This window comes from Leopardus geoffroyi, chromosome D1 (assembly GCF_018350155.1).
Source record: "Leopardus geoffroyi isolate Oge1 chromosome D1, O.geoffroyi_Oge1_pat1.0, whole genome shotgun sequence".
NCBI classification, from domain to species: domain Eukaryota; kingdom Metazoa; phylum Chordata; class Mammalia; order Carnivora; family Felidae; genus Leopardus; species Leopardus geoffroyi.
The window spans coordinates 102,665,952-102,684,211 of NC_059329.1; the positions used below are offsets into that span (position 1 = coordinate 102,665,952).

The 18,260-nt window shown below is 55.6% G+C and overlaps 1 protein-coding gene across 10 annotated transcripts in view; it reads right to left on the bottom strand.

Annotated features, from left to right (window-relative positions):
- Positions 1 to 264: 264 nt before the first annotated feature.
- Positions 265 to 18,260, bottom strand: part of SLC43A1 (solute carrier family 43 member 1) — a 32,842-nt gene continuing 14,846 nt past the window's right edge. For 8 of the 10 annotated variants that reach the window (XM_045485260.1, XM_045485268.1, XM_045485265.1 and 5 more), the window contains 13 exons: positions 14,798 to 14,975; positions 14,643 to 14,698; positions 14,431 to 14,507; positions 12,061 to 12,153; positions 10,301 to 10,434; positions 8,305 to 8,483; positions 7,053 to 7,199; positions 6,922 to 6,957; positions 6,546 to 6,684; positions 4,490 to 4,631; positions 4,156 to 4,229; positions 1,654 to 1,777; positions 265 to 583 (listed from right to left, as the gene is read on the bottom strand). In XM_045485260.1, coding sequence (XP_045341216.1) covers positions 437 to 583; positions 1,654 to 1,777; positions 4,156 to 4,229; positions 4,490 to 4,631; positions 6,546 to 6,684; positions 6,922 to 6,957; positions 7,053 to 7,199; positions 8,305 to 8,483; positions 10,301 to 10,434; positions 12,061 to 12,153; positions 14,431 to 14,507; positions 14,643 to 14,698; positions 14,798 to 14,975 — 1,526 coding nt within the window. In that variant the 3' untranslated portion in view covers positions 265 to 436. Of the gene's footprint in view, positions 584 to 1,653; positions 1,778 to 3,879; positions 4,230 to 4,489; positions 4,632 to 6,545; positions 6,685 to 6,921; positions 6,958 to 7,052; positions 7,200 to 8,304; positions 8,484 to 10,300; positions 10,435 to 12,060; positions 12,154 to 13,125; positions 13,405 to 14,430; positions 14,508 to 14,642; positions 14,699 to 14,797; positions 14,976 to 18,260 lie in introns of those variants that run through there. The other 2 variants (XM_045485261.1, XM_045485270.1) reach the window with 2 other exon arrangements.

An 18,260-nucleotide genomic window follows, 5' to 3' on the forward strand; every position in this document is an offset into this window, starting at 1 on the left:
CAGCAAAGCGAATGCTTTGTAGATTATAGATAAACGCAGATGCATAATGGAATAAGGTAAGAAATTAATCAATAATCAAAGGGTATGCGGGAACTTTACAAGAAAATCGCCATGTTATTTCTTAAAGGTTGACTACACGTAGGAACATTTTTAAAATCAGGCGATGTTAGAAACACACAGATGACGTATGCTCCAAGGAAATCACTAGCACACGTATCATGCCACATTTGCTACAATAAATCGGCCAGTTCAACGCACTGCTGCTGTCTGTGTCCGTTTTTATTTTAGTTTTTTATTCTAGTTTTATTTTCACTTTTTCGCCGACGCCGTTCATCCTTCGGGAACCCCTGGACCCGCTGGAGCCGGACTCCGGCAAGGCATTCCCTTTGGTAGCTCAGGCCTTGGCCTGTCGTCCGGGTCCCTTGGCTGCAGGGATCTAGGCAGTCACCTCGGAGCTTCCAAGCACCTTCTTTGGGCCCTCCCAGTCGGTGGCGTACTCCCTCTGGAGCTGGGCACGGTAGTAGAAGAGGTAAGAAGGCAGCAGGAATCCCAGGAGTGAGAATAACAGGAGGCCCAGATTCACCTTTAGGGCAAGGAGAAAGACAAGAGTCAAACAGGCACCCGCTTCCCCCCATCACCCTCAAGGGCCCTCCCATTTAACCTTCAGCAGAGAGGAGAAGGCAGCCATTTGTGCTCAGGTCCTGGGCCACAATGATAAATATAGCCAGTGCTTCTAGTGTTCAGTCACTGTTCCACCAATATCTCATTTAATGTTCAACGAGCTCGTAAAGTTTCTTAGCCTAGTTGGAACCCTGGCTGAGGCTGGTGCCCACACCAGCTGGCGCCCTCTGGGGCGCTACTGAGGCAGGCTGGGCTACTTTCTGACATGGAAGCTTCTGGGCTGGGAACCATGACCTCTGAGGATGCTGACAAGGGGATCCCATTGCGGGTGCTGAGAAGAGACTCGAAGGCAGTCAAAGGAGCCAAGGCAGCCGGAGGACAGGAGGCCCAGGGCAGTGGCCCTCACGTGCACTGGGCCTCGGTCCACACCCGGCTCTGCCTTTCTCGCTGTGTGACTTTGGGCAAATCGCCATGACTCTAAGTCCCTCCTCAGGGCTGTCAGTACCTGGTGAGCATTCACTAAAGGGTGGCTACGCTTTCTCCATCATTCTTGTGGGAGAAAGGTTACGGGACAGGTGGCCCCACAGGGCAGACAGAAGGTCAGCTTTAGGGAGGCAGATGTCGGTTCTGGGTAAGGAAAAGCCCTTCTGACCATACCAATGGCTGCTGCCCCGTCACTGAGGGTGTTGAGAGGGTTTGTTGGAACCCCCTTCCAGAGGTGCTGGAGAAAGGATCCATGCACTGGGTGAAACTGGACTGCATCAGAGCTAGGCCACTTCACAAGGCACCCAGAGGCTTAGCCCAAAGATACTCGTGGGCCCAGGGTGAGGGATGCTGATGCGGCTGGCTGGGGAATCTGTACTTTTAACACGCTGTGATGGGTTGTGATGGACAGCCAGCTGGGGAGCCCCCAGATCAGAGACCTTCAGTCTGAGAGATGAGTGAGGGATTCTGTCACCTCGAAGCCCCTCCCCCTCAGCCCCCTGGAAAGGGGCTCCTGCTCTCCACCCCCACGCCACCCGCAGTTCTCACCCAGAAGGGCTCTCCTTTCAAGGGTCCCACCATGGCCATGAAAAGCGGCTGCTGGAGCAGGGCAAACACAGCACTGATGAGGGACTGCAGACCCGTCAGCGTCCCAAAGTGGTTGGACGGGAACCTGTCAAGGAGAGGTAGGCCAGTTAGGACGGGCACGTGGCCCTCTTCAGTCCAGCCCCCTGTGCCAGACTCCCCGCCCCCAGGTTAGGCGGGCAGGGTGGAACTTAAGAGCCTCTTTGCAGGGCACCTGGGTGGCTCAGTCAGTTAAGCATCCGACTCCTGATTTCGGCTCAGGTTGCGATCTCACAATTTGTGAGTTCGAGCCCCACATCGGGCTCTGTGCAGACAGTGTGGAGCCTACTTGGGATTCTCTCTCTCTCTCACTTGCTCTCTGCCCCTCCCCCACTTGTGCGCACACACGCACACTCTCTCTCCCTCCCTGTCTCCGAATAAATAAATAAATAAACTTTAGTTAATTAAAAAAAAAAGCCTCTTTGCCTGTGCTTTCTGGACTCTGGCCTCAAAGCTGTGTGCTGCGGCTTCGGGGCCACTAAGCTGGCTTCTGCCAACTACTATCTGTGTGATAACAGCAAGTTATGCAATCTCTCGGAGACCCACTTCCTCCACTAATAACCGAGATAGCACTGACCTCGCTGGGCGGTTCATTTATTCTTTTGACAAGGATTCACTGAGTTCCCACGTGCCAGGTGCCATTCTAAGGCGCATGCACATTCAGCACTGAACCGAACCCTCGTAGAGGTGGCTTTCTGGTGGGGCCGGTGTCAGTCGGACAACGAGCAAGATACACACATAGATTGTTGGCTGGTGACGAGAGCCAAGGAGAGACGTAGGGTGGAGAAAGCAGGTGGGGGCGTCCAGGGGGCTGCCACCGTGGACAGGATGGCCAGCAGAGGCCTCACTGACAAGGGGACCCTGGGTACGGACCTGGAGAAGGTGAGGTAACTGTGGGCCTTGCAGCTATCTGGAGGGAGACTGTTCTAGAAAGAGGGAACAGGAAGTGCAAATGGCCTAAGTAGGGGACACACTTGGGGTTTCTGAGAAATGAAGAGGCCACAGCAGAGTGAGAGAAGGGGGAGGGGGGGTGAAGAGAGCAGACAGGGCCCAGGGTGGGGGAGGGGGGAGCTAGACCTTGTAGGGCCTGTTAAGCCATAACAAAGCCTCTGGCTTTTTCTCAGAAACAAGGCAGGAAGCCATGGAGTGACAGAAAAAGACTTATGTCCCAGCAGGTGTCTCCAGCCCCTGTGTTAAAAATAGACCAAGGGAGGGGGCACCTGGGTGGCTCTGTCAGTTAAGCATCAGACTCTTGGTTTCAGCTCAGGTCATGATTTCATGGTTTGTGAGTCTGAGCCCCGCATCAGGCCCCATGCTCACAGCACAGAGCCTGCTTGGGATTCTCTCTCTCCCACTCTCTCTGTCCCTCCCCTGCCCGCTCTATCTCTCTCAAAATAAATAAATAAACTTAAACAGACCGAGGGAGGCGAGAGCAGATGCAGGGACCCGGCCAGGAGCTGCTGCTCCCAGCCAGGGCAGGGGGGTGGCGGTGGAGACAAGGAGAGGGTCGCATTCGGGGTCTGTGGACAGCGGGACCGCGGAGGACTAGACATGGAGTGTGAGGAAGGGAAGAGCCAAGGCTCACTCCAAGGCTCCGGCTTGAGAAGGTGAAGGAGACGGGCTGCCCTCTGCTGACCCTGGCCAGGTGGCCTACACCACGCCTGCCATTGAAGAAGCCCCTGGTAACGGTGACAACTGTCACTGCCATTGCTCATTACACACCCCGGGGAGTCCCTCAGCAGCACTGGCAGTGGAAACCAGAAGGGTGAGGGGAGAGGGAACCGGGGGCTGCTCCAGATGGAGCAGGAGAGTCATAAGGCAGGCTGCAATCTGGAAATTTCTACAGGGCTGACGGGGGAGAGAGGAGAGCAGACATAGGACCAAGGCACGTGGTGGTGGGGGGGGGGGGGGGCTCAGTTGGTTAAGCGTCTGACTTCGGCTCGGGTCATGATCTCACGGTTCCTGAGATCGAGCGCTGCGTTGGGCTCTCTGCTGTCAGCACGGAGCCGGTTTCGGATCCTCTGTCTCCTTCTCTTTCTGCCCCTCCCCAGCTTGTTCTCTCTTTCTCTCTTTCTCAAAATAAATAAACTTTAAAAAAAAAAAAAAAAGAAGGAGGAGGAGAGGGAGGAGAAGGAGAAGGAGAAGGAGAAGGAGAAGGAGAAGAAGGAGAAGAATCCTGGCTTCCTCTAAGGGAGGACCCCCTGGTGGCAGGCTACCTTTGAAGAGGCAGGGACCCCACCACCCGAGATGACATGCCGGGAGAGGGCAGCCCCACCACCAGCCCACCAGGTGGCCTCCCAGCTCCCCACCAACTCCAAGAGGTCAGCACTCCTGGGAGGCAGCGGAGAGGGGCATGATGGGGTGGGCGGGGCCATTTCGACTCTGCTCAGGGATCTTCGGGTTTGGGGGAGGAAGCGGCTGACTCACACTGCAGCGTAGAGGCTCCCACAGGCTGAGTGGAAGAAACCTCGAACCACGGTGTGCAGGATAAAGGTCACGTACTGAAACCAAGAAGAGAGAGGGAAGAGGTGAGAGCAGGTGTGGAGGCCGGAGGCAGGATGGGGAGGGTGGCGGGCGACACGAAGCCGCGCAGAGCCCTTGCCCACCCGATCCCTGGAATACCCCCCCGGGGGGACCCAGAGACCCAGAAGACAGACCCAGAGGACAAGAACCTGGCTTCCTGGAAGGCAGGCATGGGGCGAAATGGCCCTTCGGAGGGGTCCTGGGAGGCAGGGAGACGGGGGAGGACAGAGGTGGGTACCTGGAGGTGTAAGCTATTGATGAGGCAGGTGACGCCAAACCCCACCAGCAGGAAGTTGGTCAGGGTGAAGGCGTTGATGGCATTGGTGATCTTCTGGATCTTGCGGTAGCGCGGTCTGGCCGACCTGGTGGCAACCCCATCCCTGAGGAGAACAGGATGTCACTGGCTGCTGCCTCCATGTCCCCAGCAGCTGCCTGGTTCCCCGCCTGGCCTTCCCCTCTTCTCCTGGGCCTCTACCGCGGGGGCAACAAAGGCAGCAAACCACTCCCCCAGCCCTGTGTTCCTCAAAGCGTGGCTCCCCCACCTTTTACCCCAGCATCACCTCGGGGCTTTCTTTAAAATGCAGATTCCAGGCTCTCACGCCAGAATCTCAGAGGCTGGGCCCAGGAAGCTGCATTCTGACAAACAGCCCAGGCACGTCTCACGCACACTGAAGCCTGAGAATCAAGGATAGGAAGGAAGGTGGTGAACCGGAAGCTCTCACGCCGTCTCCAATCGGACGCCTCTACGGAAACATCTCTGCCCATCAGCCTGGACAAAAGTAGATGCCACTCTGGGGACAGCAGATTGGCCCCGGACTATCCAGCAGGCCCCTCTCTGGCACACTCCAGGGGAGAGGCCAGCAGGCCGAGATGCTCATCTATCCTAGACAGATGACCCTGCCATCAGGGGCCATGGGCAGGGTGCCCGGGCTGGAGTACCGATGCTGGGGAGGGAAGCCACGAGATTGTTCCTTAGCTGCCTTCTCTCCTGTCCTCTCAGGACAAACAGGAACTATTTGGATTAACACAGAAAGAACCCAGAAGACCCCGGTTCAAGACCCAATTGTGGTCTCCAGCCAACAAGATGGGCCTCATTGGCCCCACCTCCTGCTACCCATGTCCTGTGTAGTCCCGTCCTACACTGTACCAGTTACTCTGGACGACCCACAGAATACGACAGAAACAATGGAATGTCACTTGTGAGATTTCGCTGTGAAGGACACAGAAGCTTCTGTCTTTGTCTCCCTCCCTTAGACCCCTTGCTGGGGGAAGCTGTTCTGTGGTGAGCAGCCCTCGGGACAGACCCAGGTGGAGAGGGGCCAAACCTCGGGCCAAGAGCCACCTTAGTGAGCTCAGGAACAGATTCTCTGACCTCGGTCAATATCTCAGATATCTGTAGGCCTGGCCAACAGCTAGAGAGCCTGCGGTGGTCTGAATGACTGTGTCCCCCCGAAATTCACATGCTAAAATCCTCATGCCCAACATGGCAGTATTAGGCAGTGGGGGTCTTGGCGGGTGATTAAATCACGAGGGGAAAGCCCTCATCATGGGATTCGTGCCTTTATAAAGGAGGCCCCACAGAGCTCCCTATTCCTTAGGCCATGTGAGTACACAGCAAGAAGATAGCCGCCCAGAAGAAGGTCCTCGGTCAACCACTGGCTCCCTGATCTGAGGCTTCCAGGCTCCAGAACGGTAATAAGTAAGTGTCTATTGTTTTTAAGCCACCCAGTGTGTGGTATTTTGTTACACCACCCCAAACAGACTCAGACAGACAGACCCTGAGCCAGAACACCCAGCTAAGTCATTCCCAGATTCCTGACTCAGAAACTATATGAGACAAGAAACATTAGCTGTTTAAAGATGCCCAGCTTTGGGGCTAATCTGTGATACAGCAATAGATGTCTGATATTCCAACTCTCTTTCTAGCCATAAGAAGGCTTTTGAGTATACCCTTTACAACATAGGTTCCGGAACATGCTACTACGAGCTGTGCGATCTTGGGTAAGTTGCTCAACCTTTCTGCCTGTCAGCTTTGTGAAGTGAGGATAACATACCTCCCTCAGAGAGCTGTTGTAGGACTCCGTAAGACAATGCAAGTGCCTAGTGCACGGTCAGCACTTGACCTCAGCTATCTTTATGATCAAGTGAGCTATGCCCACCTTAGCCTTAGTTTCCTCATCTGTAAAATGGGGAGATATTCCTGCTCTCCCAGGGCTCTCGGGAGAAGGAAATGAGAAGCCGGGCGTGAAAGCACATGAAAAACAAAAAGCTGTCACCATCCCTATACAGGTCACCTGGCGTTTCCGAGGGCACTGCCCTCAGTGGGGGCGTCCACACAGTCCTTGATCCGCCAGTCCATGATGTAGCCAATGAGGGGGCAGGTGAGAAGGCACAACAGCTGCATGGCCCCAAAGATTGAGGAGTAGAACCCAACTGGGCAGGACGGGAAGAGAAGTGGAGTCAGGAGCCGGCACAAGCAATGCCAGCAGCCCGGTGGGCACTGTCACCCACTTCCGGTGTAGGAGAAGCAGTGCCAGAATAGCTCCCCTCTGACCCCCAGATTCTCAGATGCCCCAAATGCCCAGAGTTACAAGGCTGGGCCCAGGCTCCCTGTGGAGTGGGCACCAGTGGGGCGGGTGTGGGCCAGGCCCCCAACTTCTATCCCCCTACCTGTCTCTGCCGCCCTTTTTCTCAGGATGTCCGTCTCTGTTGGGGGGTGGGGAGAGAAGCCAGAGTGAGAGGAGCCCACCAGGGTGACCCTCCTGTGCCCCCAGCCCCCAATGGGCTCAGCAGCACCTCACCATGCTCCTGACCACCAGTCACGAGGTACTCCAGCATCTTGTTCATGGCGGCCATGTAGAAGATGACCCTCAGCTGGGTCATGCCCATGGTGAGAAGGCTCCACAGGAAAATGGGGGAACAGAGGCTCTGGCGGAAGGGGACAGACTCTGGAGAGACAGCAGAGGGCGCCCCTGAGCCCCAGAGCTTCCATTTCCCTCCAACTGTCCCAGCTGATGCAGTTCTAGAGGGGCTCAGCCACTCACTGTGTGACTCTCAGGGGATTGGTTCCTTCAGAAACGAGGGCTCAGATTCACTGGCCTCCAAGTTCTTGCCCAGTTTAATACTGATCTCAACAGAACGTTTTCAGCTGCCCGCTGGGTGTATACCTTGGTGTGGTAATAACTCTAGCTACTATTTATTAAGCACCTTCCCATTTACCAAAAGTGAACAACAACCCTGTCCTCAGCACGTTCTGCAGATGAGGAAATTGACCCAGTGACTTGCTCAAGCTCACAGGGCTGGAAGCTGCAGGTCGGCTGGACTCAGCTCATGGCTGCCACCACTCTGCCACGGGAGGCTCCGCGGGGGTGGGGGTGGGGGGCTCATACCCTCACGACTGCACAGCCTTGTGCCATTTACAGAGCTGCCATATCCACGTCTCCGTTTAAGCCTCACAGCTAACTTCCCCCTCCAGTGCGCATGATGACTGCTAGTTTCAGAGATAAGGAAAGCCAGAACAGGCTTCAGTGATCTGCCCAAGTCACACGGCCTGCACCTGAGGAGCCGGACTCCCCATCTCCTGACGCCAGGGCAGGTGCACCTGCCAATCATCTGGGAGCTGACACCTTGGGAAGCGGCTCAGGCAGGTGACTGCAGATCCTCTTCCAGCCAGCAGGGGGAGCCAGCCAGCCGGGCGCTGGAGGGCCTCGCAGCTGGCTCAACCTGGCGGCACCTGATGCAAGGGGCTCAGAGGCTGTAGGGAGCCCTGATGAAACCAACCGTCCCACAGGCCTGGAGATCCTGCCCCATTCTGGAAGCTCCTCCCCCCCCCCTCCTTCACGCAGGAATCCAACAGAGTACCCCCGAGTCTGAACTTATAGAGTTCTCTGAGCTCTGATTTCCCCTCATTCTGTAAATGGGGATCAAACCTCACCTATTTACATCATGGGGTGTTGGGTATAGAGCACAAAGGGAGAGAACGAGTGCTCACTAATAAGTATGAGGACCCACCCCACCTGTCACCCAAGGCTGGCCCCTTGACCAGACACTCACTCTCAGGAGGGCTTTCTGAGATGCCACGAACATCGTGGGATGAGATGAAGACTTCAGCCCCGTCCTCCAGGCTGGGGGCCTTCTGGCTCAGCCGCTGGCCCACAATGGTCACATGGGTGTAGAAGCGGTCACCTGTCACCTTGTGATCAAGGGCCAGTCCGCTGAGCTTGATCTTCTTCCTGCCAGCAGCCGGGCCAGGGAATGTGGGAACCAGCCACGCAGAGCCCACCCTCGACAGCCTGCCCAAGGGGTCCATCCCAGTCTGCCCTAGGGGTGCCGTGCAACCCTTTACCTGGCGCTGGCTGACATGCCCACTGACAAGCTGCCTAGTGCAGGCTCGCACCTGTCACTCGGAGCCTGGGCCAGGGGCCAGCTTTAGCACCCAGTAAATGAAGGGTGGGCGAGTCCTTTTTCACTTGGGCTGTTGCCATGGAGGCAGCATTAAGAATTCAGACTCTGGGGGCGCCTGGGTGGCGCAGTCGGTTAAGCGTCCGACTTCAGCCAGGTCACGATCTCGCGGTCCGGGAGTTCGAGCCCCGCATCAGGCTCTGGGCTGATGGCTCAGAGCTTGGAGCCTGTTTCTGATTCTGTGTCTCCCTCTCTCTCTGCCCCTCCCCTGTTCATGCTCTGTCTCTCCCTGTCCCAAAAATAAATAAACGTTGAAAAAAAAAAAAAACATTTAAAAAAAAGAATTCAGACTCTGGAGGGGAGCCTGGGTGGCTCAGTTGGTTAAGCATTCCACTTTGGCTGAGGTCACGATGTCACCGTTGGTGAGTTCGAGCCCCATGTAGGGCTTTGTGCTGACAGCTCGGAGCCTGGAGCCTGCTTTGGATTCTCTGTCTCCCTCTCTCTGCCCCACCCCTGCTTGCACTCTGTCTGGGTCTCTCAAAATTGAATAAATGTTAAAAAATTAAAAAAAAAAAAAAAAGAATTCAGACTCTGGAGGGGCGCCTGGATGGCTCTGTTGGTTAAGCGTTCAACTTCGGCTCAGGTCATGATCTCACGGTTTTTGAGTTTGAGCCCCACGTTGAGCTGTGTGCTGACAGCTCAGATTCTGTGTCTCCCTCTCTCCCTGCCCCTCCTCCACTCCGTCCCTTCCTCTCTCTCTCAAAAATAAATAAGCATTAAAAAAACTTTTATTAATGTTTATTTATTTTTGAGAGACAGAGAGAGACAGAGTGTGAGCGGGGGAGGGGCAGAGAGTGAGAGAAAGACACAGAATCTGAAGAGGCTCCAGGCTCTGAGCCGTCAGCACAGAGCCCAACGCGGGGCTCGAACTCAAGCCATGAGATCATGACCTGAGCTGAAGTCGGATGCTCAACTGACTGAGCCACCCAGGCGCCCCCAAAAAACTTTTTTAATAAAAACAAACAAACAAACAAACAACCAAAGAATTCAGACTCTGGAGTCAGAGAGCCTGGTTCCAATCTTTAATTTGCCCCCTTCAGTGGTTGGACTTTAGGAAAGTCACTTTGTTCCCTGAACTTTTGTTATGAATGGAGTTAATAAAAGAACCCACTAACAGGACTGTGGAGGGTGGTAGGACTGCTAAGCACAGGGCCTGGCCCGCAGCAGACACTCAAATATCAGCTTTTTGACAGGCTTCCTTGTGGAACATCTCCCTTGACCCCACTGAACTGATAGGGGGTGGAGAAAAGTCAGCATTCAGGCTGTCCTACAAAGGGTGGGGTATTTGAGTCTTTGTATCCCCCTCCTGGGACCATATGACACATGGCACTGTTGCTGGGGTCCCTCCTACTCTGTTCCCATCCTCCAAACTCAGAAAGAATAACAGTGGCGGTGTTTTGACGGCCCGTTATGTGCCACATCTACTCAAACGCTTGTCGGTGGGGAGGATCACGCCCATTGTACAGATAAGAAAGCAGAGGCCAAAGCTGATTCTGTCCATTGTATTACCGCCCCCCACTCCCCACCCACCCCTCCCTCCACAGGGAGGGGAGTCCCCCTCATCACACAGCCCTCCACAGCCACTCACGTATAGTTGACTTCCTCGGGAGCAGGAAAGGCTTCGCTGGGCCAGTTGAGGGCACAGTTCAGAAAGATGAGGCAGGCCAGGCCCGACCACGTGAACATGATGACCATGAAGGACACGCCAGCGTCATAGATCAGCTGTGGAAGGAGGGGCAGGCCCATGGGCCACCTGGCCTCACCTCTCCCAGCCCAAGGCAGAGCCCAGGCCTCAGAGACCCTAGACAAGGTCTCTTCTACCCCATTCCTTGCACCTGATTTGCAGATGGGAAGTGGAGGCCGGAAGTTAAGAGACCCAGGAGACCGCCATCCTCTCCCCTTTTCACCCCAGCCCCCTAACGAGACGTGAAGTAATCCCACCCACCCACCCCCGGGTGCTGAAGGTCTTTGTCAATTATTATCGGAAAAGGACACACAAGCCTGCCTGTGACTCCACGCACATGTTGGCTTCCACACAAAAATGCCATTGCATTTTATGTACAAAAGAGAAAAAGTAATGCTCTAGGTTTACCAGGCCTGTGTGTATCTTGCCCCTTCCTGGCACGTTCCCTGAGGGAAAGACAAACCCGACCGAGAAGCCTTATCTCACCTTTCACAGGTGTTCCCAGGGAGTACAACTGGGAGCGTGGGCGTGTGCGCGTGTGTGCAAAGAGCGCTGCCCAAGGCCTTCCAACCCAAGTGGGCTGGGAACTGATTGGGATTCTGTGCCAATGCGTCAGCCCTCTGCTGGGGAAGCCAGGTACCTAGAGATGGTGTCCCTGCTCTTGTCCTCCCTGCCTGGGACGACTGACATCTGCCCCCTCCTCAGGCTCCTGCCCAGAGCTCCAGTGCTGCCTGGGAAAATTTCTGCTCCTCCTCAGCCTTGGGCCTTGAGGCTCTCTTCCTCTCTGGGGGACAGGACAGAGCTTCAAAGAACCACATCTCCAAGTGAGTGGGTGTTAAGATCTGCCTCCTCAAGCCCCTCCCACCCTCCATGCCTGCTGCTACCTGAACAACTGATGGCCACTCCCACCCATGCACTCTCAAACTCCTTTGGGGGCACCCAGCAAGCGCCTCCTAAACAAACTTCACTGCCCATGGTGGAATCTGAAGGGCATCCTATGGCCCAGCTGAAAGCACGCTTTGTTATCATTTGATATCAGAGGAAGGCGTGAGGCCCCAAGCTTGCCCCCAAGCTAGAACTCAGGCCTTCCGGTTCTAATGCTGCCAGGCTGATTTGTTCAGGCTGTAGCCTGATATGGACTAACTTCATGACCTTGGACCAAGGCAACAAGCCTCTCCAGGGCAGGTGAAGGAAATGTGGCTGGAAAAGTGGTTGAGGCCAGAGAGATCAAGGGCACTGAATGTCTGCAAAGAGGATGGAGGGACTTGATTCTGTCAGTGAAGCAGGGCAGGTGTGTGAGCCAGGCCTCCAACTAAAATCATTCTGGAAGTCACGTGAAGGACAGACCAGAGAGGGGGAAAGGTCCGAGGCAGGGAGACCAGCTGGGAAGACTTGAGCTAGCCCAGAAGAGAGGACGAAGGCCTGGCCTAGGATGGCAGGAAAGGAAAGGAGGCAAGCAGGGAGACCCATCGGCCAGCGGCAAGGCCTGGGCCCCTCCCATGACACTTCAGTGCTTGCCCCACGGTGGTGGGGACTGACCTCTGCCTGGCAGGAACAACGGTTCCCAGGCATGCCAGCCACTCACCCAGCCCCACCTAGTTTCTCTAGGCAAAAAGAAAACCCAGGTGACCTCACTGGTCCCCCGCCCCAAACAGGTCCAATACCTTGATTCCTGGGAACGTGATGGCAGAAGAGGCATAGGAGCCGATCATGAGGGCCATGAACGTAGATCGCAGGTTCCCAAACATGTTGGGCAGCTGAGGGCGGGAAGCAGACCGGTAAGCTGAAGGACCCTGACACTGCCCAGGGTACCCCTGGCCCAGTCAATGGGACTAAGCCTCAATGCACCCCACCCCGCAGCCCTCAAAGTGAGCTCCAGGAACACCAGCCTCAGGAGAGGCAACAGAAAATCTCAAAGGCAAAATCACGGGAAACTGGCTAACACCCTCCCTCCCACAGACTTCCAATGCACTTGAGCATCTCAACCGTTCCCAAAAGCGCCCGCAAAGAACACTTTTGTCAATTCCGCTCGAGCCCAGGGTTTCCCAAGTTAGTTGTTCGTGGAGCCCTTCTATTTTGTGACGCCTCTTAATAACCCACGGAATGGGTGTTTAAGAAAAACTGATCTAGTGCAACTCATTTGACAGATAAGAAAACTGAGGCCCAGTGAGGGAAAGAAATGTACTCAAGTTCACAGAGCTCCTTAATGACTTTCTCCCCTGTTCTGGCAACCCCGGCTCTATCCCGGACCCCAAGGCTGTGACCATGGCTGGCTCTGTAATGAGCCCTCCTGGGTGGCCCCAAAGGCCCCAAAGGCACAAGTCACGGGAGGTGCCAGGGAGGGAAGGGCGGATGTAAAGGAGGGGGCAGGGGCAGGCCAGGTGACCAGGAGAAGTGGCTCTGACGTGCACAGCAGGCCAAGAATCGCCACCAGTAGAGAACTGACCGTATGTTCTGCTCTCTGGCCTGAGCCAGGCCCTCCGGGGAGGAGAAAGCAAAGTCATGCTGCCCTTTGTGTACATCCCCCTCTGGCCCCACCATCCCCCTCCCCCCCCCCCCAGGTCAACAGAGCCATAGCTGGGAAAGGCCTTAGATGCCACGCAACACTTCAACCCTCTCCACAGAGGAGAAAACCCGCAGAGAGCTGAGTCCTCCACCAACTTCCAAGCGGTTGTGAAAAGGGGGTGGGACCAGGCTGACCCCCGCTGGGGTAGAGGTTTCCCAGGCACCTGGTATCTGCAAGGCACGCTGCCAAGGACACCAGGGAAAGTGCCAGGGAGAGCTGCCCGGACCCCTGGCGCCCCCGCCCCAGGGTCTCGGGGCGCTTGTCTCGGCCCAGCAGGGCGGCGCCGGGGTGGGGTGGAGGGCGCGAGGCCGGCCGGGCTAACGGGGGCGAGGGGCTGGGCAGCACTGGAGGTCCTGGCTCGGGTCTGTCTCGGCGGGCGAGGGCAGAGGCCCGGGGCGGGGGCGGGGCAGGCGCCGGGCCCGGCCATTGGCTGGAGATTATTGGCGGCGGGGCAGGGGGAGGAGCGGCGGGCGGGCGGGCGGCGGGCGCAGAGCCTAGGCCGGCAGGGGCAGGGTCCGAGGTTGCGCACCGCGGGGCACAGAGGAGAGAAGGGATCTAGGGCCCCAGCCAAGCTGCACAGCGTGGAGAAGGGGCTTCGCAGGGGGGAGGGGGGGGGGTGGGGAGGCGGGGAGGAAGGGATCCGCTTCCTTGGAGAGTTGTGAAACGTCCCGGGCTGGAATTAAAGGCGGCTGCTGGGTGAGGTGAAATTCAGCCAAAAACACCCAGTTTGGCGGTCAGGACGGGTCAGGGCGGCCCTCATCCGAGATAAACAGCCCCGAGGCTGGCCCAGCCAGGAACCCCTCCCCCACCACACACTCATCAGCCTTTAACCCTTACACTCACATACAGAGACACACACACTTAGAGCAACACACACACAAAGCCACACACATTTGCAGGAGGCTGAGTCATGTGGAAAAAGCTGTTTCTGTAGGTCCAGCACGGTCAAGTGTCGGCAATTTGACGTGGCTTAACCTAATACCCTCACGAACACATTCACCTGCGCACGCCCTTGCCCATCTAGAGCATCACACGCACACGCACACACGCACACGCTGCTCCTACCGTGTCACTATCTGCCACACTGCCCAGCTTTCTTTTCTTTCCAGCACTTCCGACTACTGACAGAATTTATTAGTTTACTTGTTTGGAGAAGGCTGCCTCTTCGCCCAACCCCGGAACAGAAGTTCCAGAAAGGTGACGAAGTCGGCAGTTCTGTTTGTGCTGTCCCCCCAGCGCCTAGAACCGAGGCCAGCAGACATTGTGTGCTGGGGACACACGCACCCCCCCAACACCCACACTCTCACATCCCACAGACACAGCCTCACGTCCACCCTCAGCGGCAGCCTGCACACGCCTCTGCTCTGGGTCCACTGGCTCCTCCCTCACCCGCTGTCCCCCTCACTCTCCTCTACTCCCACCCCCACCCCAGGGTGCCCTCCTGCCAAGCGGGGCCTGTCACACTCACCGTGAGTGAAGAGAACGTTAAGCAGATGCCACCAAAGCCATTCAGGGACAGCGCCAGGAATATCAACGGAGACAGAACTGGGAAGGGGAAAGCGATGGGTCAGGGCATTTGGGGGGCTGTGGGAGGCCAAGGGCAGGAGCCGGGATGGCAGGCGATCTGCCTTCATCCCACCCATTCTTTTCCTGTGGGCAGCGAGAGGTCAAACGACTCACCTCTGGTGTCCCGAGAGGCCAGGGCCATGAGGGCACAGGACGCGGCGAAGCTGGCACTGTGGAGACCCAGGGAAGGAGAAGGGGTTGCCCGCGAACACCCTGAGCCTCCCCTCCCCCCTGCAGCACCAGCCTTGCCTTCCTGCCCCCCCCCTCACCTGCCAACCAGCCGCGTGGGCCGGGGGCCAAAGCGGTCCATGAGGATCCCCAGCGGCAGGGTCGTGGCGCTGAGCACGAAGGAGCCGATGGTGAAGCCCAGGTTGAGCATCTCTTCCTGGCGGTCACAGCTCAGCCACTCCCGCTGCTCATCCTGGGTGGTGTTGGTGGCGTTCTCAGCTGGGGAGGCAAGGGAGGGCTCAGCACGTGACAGCCGGGAGCAGCCGGGCGCAGGAGACAAAGGCCCGGGGTCCGGGGACCTGAGCTCAAGTCCCACGCTTAGGGCTCACTGCCAACCAGGCGACTTTGAGGGTGGCCTAGAGTCACATCTACTCCGGTGAGGACTCGTCCTCAAGGTAAACTGCCCACTTGGAGTCGTGACAAGTTAATAAAAATGGTTAATGGTGAGGGAAGGAGGGTGATTCACTTCAGTCAGTGCTCACTGAATCACGAGGTGGTTGCTCCCCTGCCCCCTCTCTGTTACCTAAGCATCACTGCCAAGGGCACACTCAGGGCGCACCAGAGGCAGACAGACCAGGGTCAAAATTGTCACCACCACCCGTACCAACTGGCAACCTTGGACAAGTAACTCCCTCTCTCTGAGCCACAGGCCCTTAGCCTGTAAAAGGGAGCAGAAGATGCCTAAGCCATAAGTTCCTTAGAAGATTCCGCAGGGGGTGGGGGTGGGGGAGGCGCCGAGATGGCTCAGCTGGTTAAGCTTCCAACTTCAGCTCAGGTCATGATCTCATGGTTCATGAGTTCAAGCCCCACATCGGGCTCTCTGATGTCCATGCAGAGTCTGTGTCTGCCTCTCTCCCTCTCTCTCTCTCTCTCTTTCTGCAACTCCCCTGCACTCTCGTTCTCTCTCAAAAATAAATAAATGTTAAAAAAAAAAAAAAAAGAGTCAAGACTCTTGATCTCAGGCTCATGAGTTCAAACCCCACATTGGGCAGTGCTTCCGTTAAAAAAAAAAAGTGAAAAGTGACAGGTGCGATGCAGAGAACAAAACGGGAGGATGTGACGGTGCCTGAGTGCTAGGAGAGGAAGCACCCACCCTCCATGGTGACAATGACTCCTGACTTCAGATGTCAGGAGCACACGCAGGCAGCAGAGAGGTGACGTGACCTGTGTGTTAACATAAGGAAGAACACGAGGAAGAAGTCTCAGATCCTGAGTGCTGGCCAACCAGGGCAGGAAACACCTTGGGCGATGGGGAGCTGCCAGGGAAGCTGGGGAGAATGGCCAGCCCCATGGAAGTAGCCTGTAGTGGCCAGCCCCGTGGAAGAAGCCTGTAGCCCCATCATTCAGTGATTGTCACCAGCACGGTTCAGTTCTCTACCAGGTCTGCCTGCACCGGATATCTGCTGTGTGCCAGGCACTGTGTTGGGACAGTGGGCCTAGCGGGAAGGAATGCAAAGATCATTTAGGCCACAGGCTGCAAACCGGCGACTGGCAGTGGCCCACACCTGTGTTTTGCTTGGCGTGCAAATTTTAATTGGGTGCGGTTCAAAATCGGAAGTTATCCCATAAACGTGGCACCTGGGTGGCTCAGTTAACCAACTGATCAATCAGACTCTGGATTTCGGCTCAGGTCATGATCTCGCGGTTCGTGAGTTCAAGCCGCGCGTTGGGCTCTGTGCTGACAGTGCAGAGCCTGCTTCGGATTCTCTCTCCCGTTCTCTCTGCCCCTCCGCACTCATGTGCTCTCATGCTTTCTCTCTCTCTCAAAAGAAATAAACATTAAAAAAAAGGAGTTATCCCATAAAAATCTGGCTTCTCTTTAAGAAGTCGGAAAATCTGGCCATTGCTGGAGCTGAGTGGAGGTCACCCCTTTCTGCCAGGTCTTGCCCCCTTTAAGCCACCCAGTCATCACCTCTCTTTTACCCCCCAGACATTTGCCACCTTACACCTGCCTTACTTTATTATTATTATTATTAATTGATTATTATGAACTGCCTGGCCCAGTTGGCATCTGAGTTTGCAGCCCCTGAATTAGACACTGATTCTACCCCTCAGTCTTTCATCATCAAACAGCACCTTCCCTCACACAAGTCCTACTAGCTCTCGATTAATTAACACCTACTTTGTGCCAGGCTCTTTCATATGGTATCTGTTTCGATCCTCACAGCCTCCCTACCAAGTGAGTCCAATGACCCCCATCGTATAGATGGCGAGGCTCTGAGAAGCACAGCAATTCACAGCCACACAGCTTCTTACAGGAGGGCTTACACTCAAACTCAAGACCGTCTCCAAGGGCCAGCCCGATCCCGTCCACCCCAGGGCCCCTCTGTCCTGAACACGGCGGCTCAGGACGCTTCCCGTGCCTGTGCTGGTGCTGGCAAGGAGACGTGTTCCTCCACTCATGGAGCAGGACAGCCCAGGGGCCTGCTAGCAGCTCAAAGTCAGTCAACGCATCCGTTGGTCTGGTTTATCCACATCAGCCTCTTGTGAGTTTGACCAACACGAGCTGGCTCCTGAGGCCCCACCACTCTGCGTGGTTGGATAAAGCCGGACTCCTCGGATAAAGCCAGCCCAACATGCACTTAGAACTCTATCCACGCCAATTACAACAGAAGAGGTCTTTGAAATCCAACTGCCCCGATTTTATAGGCAAGTAATGTGACGGGGTGGGACAGGGAAAATGTCCTGAGTTACTGATAGAGCTGACGCCTTAGAAAAAAACCGTTTCCCTAATTGTGGTATGCATAACTGGGGCACTCTGGATGAGTTAGGAGATGCAGGGAATGGAGTTTGATGTTTCACAGTTATTAGTCATTTCAATGTGTATCTGAAACACATACACATATACATACATATGCGAATGTATTGGAAAAACACGCATATATATGTATGTATGTTGGAGACATGTATGTGTGTGTGTGTGTGTATTAGACACATATGTATGATGTATGTGTAAGTACAATCAAACCCAACATTCCGAGGATATTATGCTTTAAACTCAGGCCAATTTTTTTAAGTGGGTTGATGTAAAAGGAAGCATTAAGTCAATAGTTCCTAGGACAGAGGAAAGGTAAAATCATGAGGGTGAACTACAAGTGGCAAGATCTGTGAAGCCCTGGAAAGCAGGACCACAGGTAAACATTCACCCCTGGAGCCACACAGAGCACATTCAAACCCCGGCTTCACTAGCCGTGCTGCTGAAACTCCGAGACTCTGTTATCCCATCTGTGAAATGGGATGGTGGTCGGCTGCAACCCCGAGAGGCTGGCTGGCTCCGAGGATTGCCGCGCGCGTGCACACACACACACACACTCACAAAATGATCCCATTCTCTGAGTCTCTAGGGATGGGGAGCCCCTCCTCAAGGCCTGAGGTTTCACTTTCCTGCAGCTGACAGTCAGGTTCACCAAAACATCTGTGGGATTGGGCTCTAACTGGTTGTCCTGCCTATGGCAGGACTGCTCCAGGAGAACTCTAAGCTGAAGGAGGTTGGAAGTGGCTACA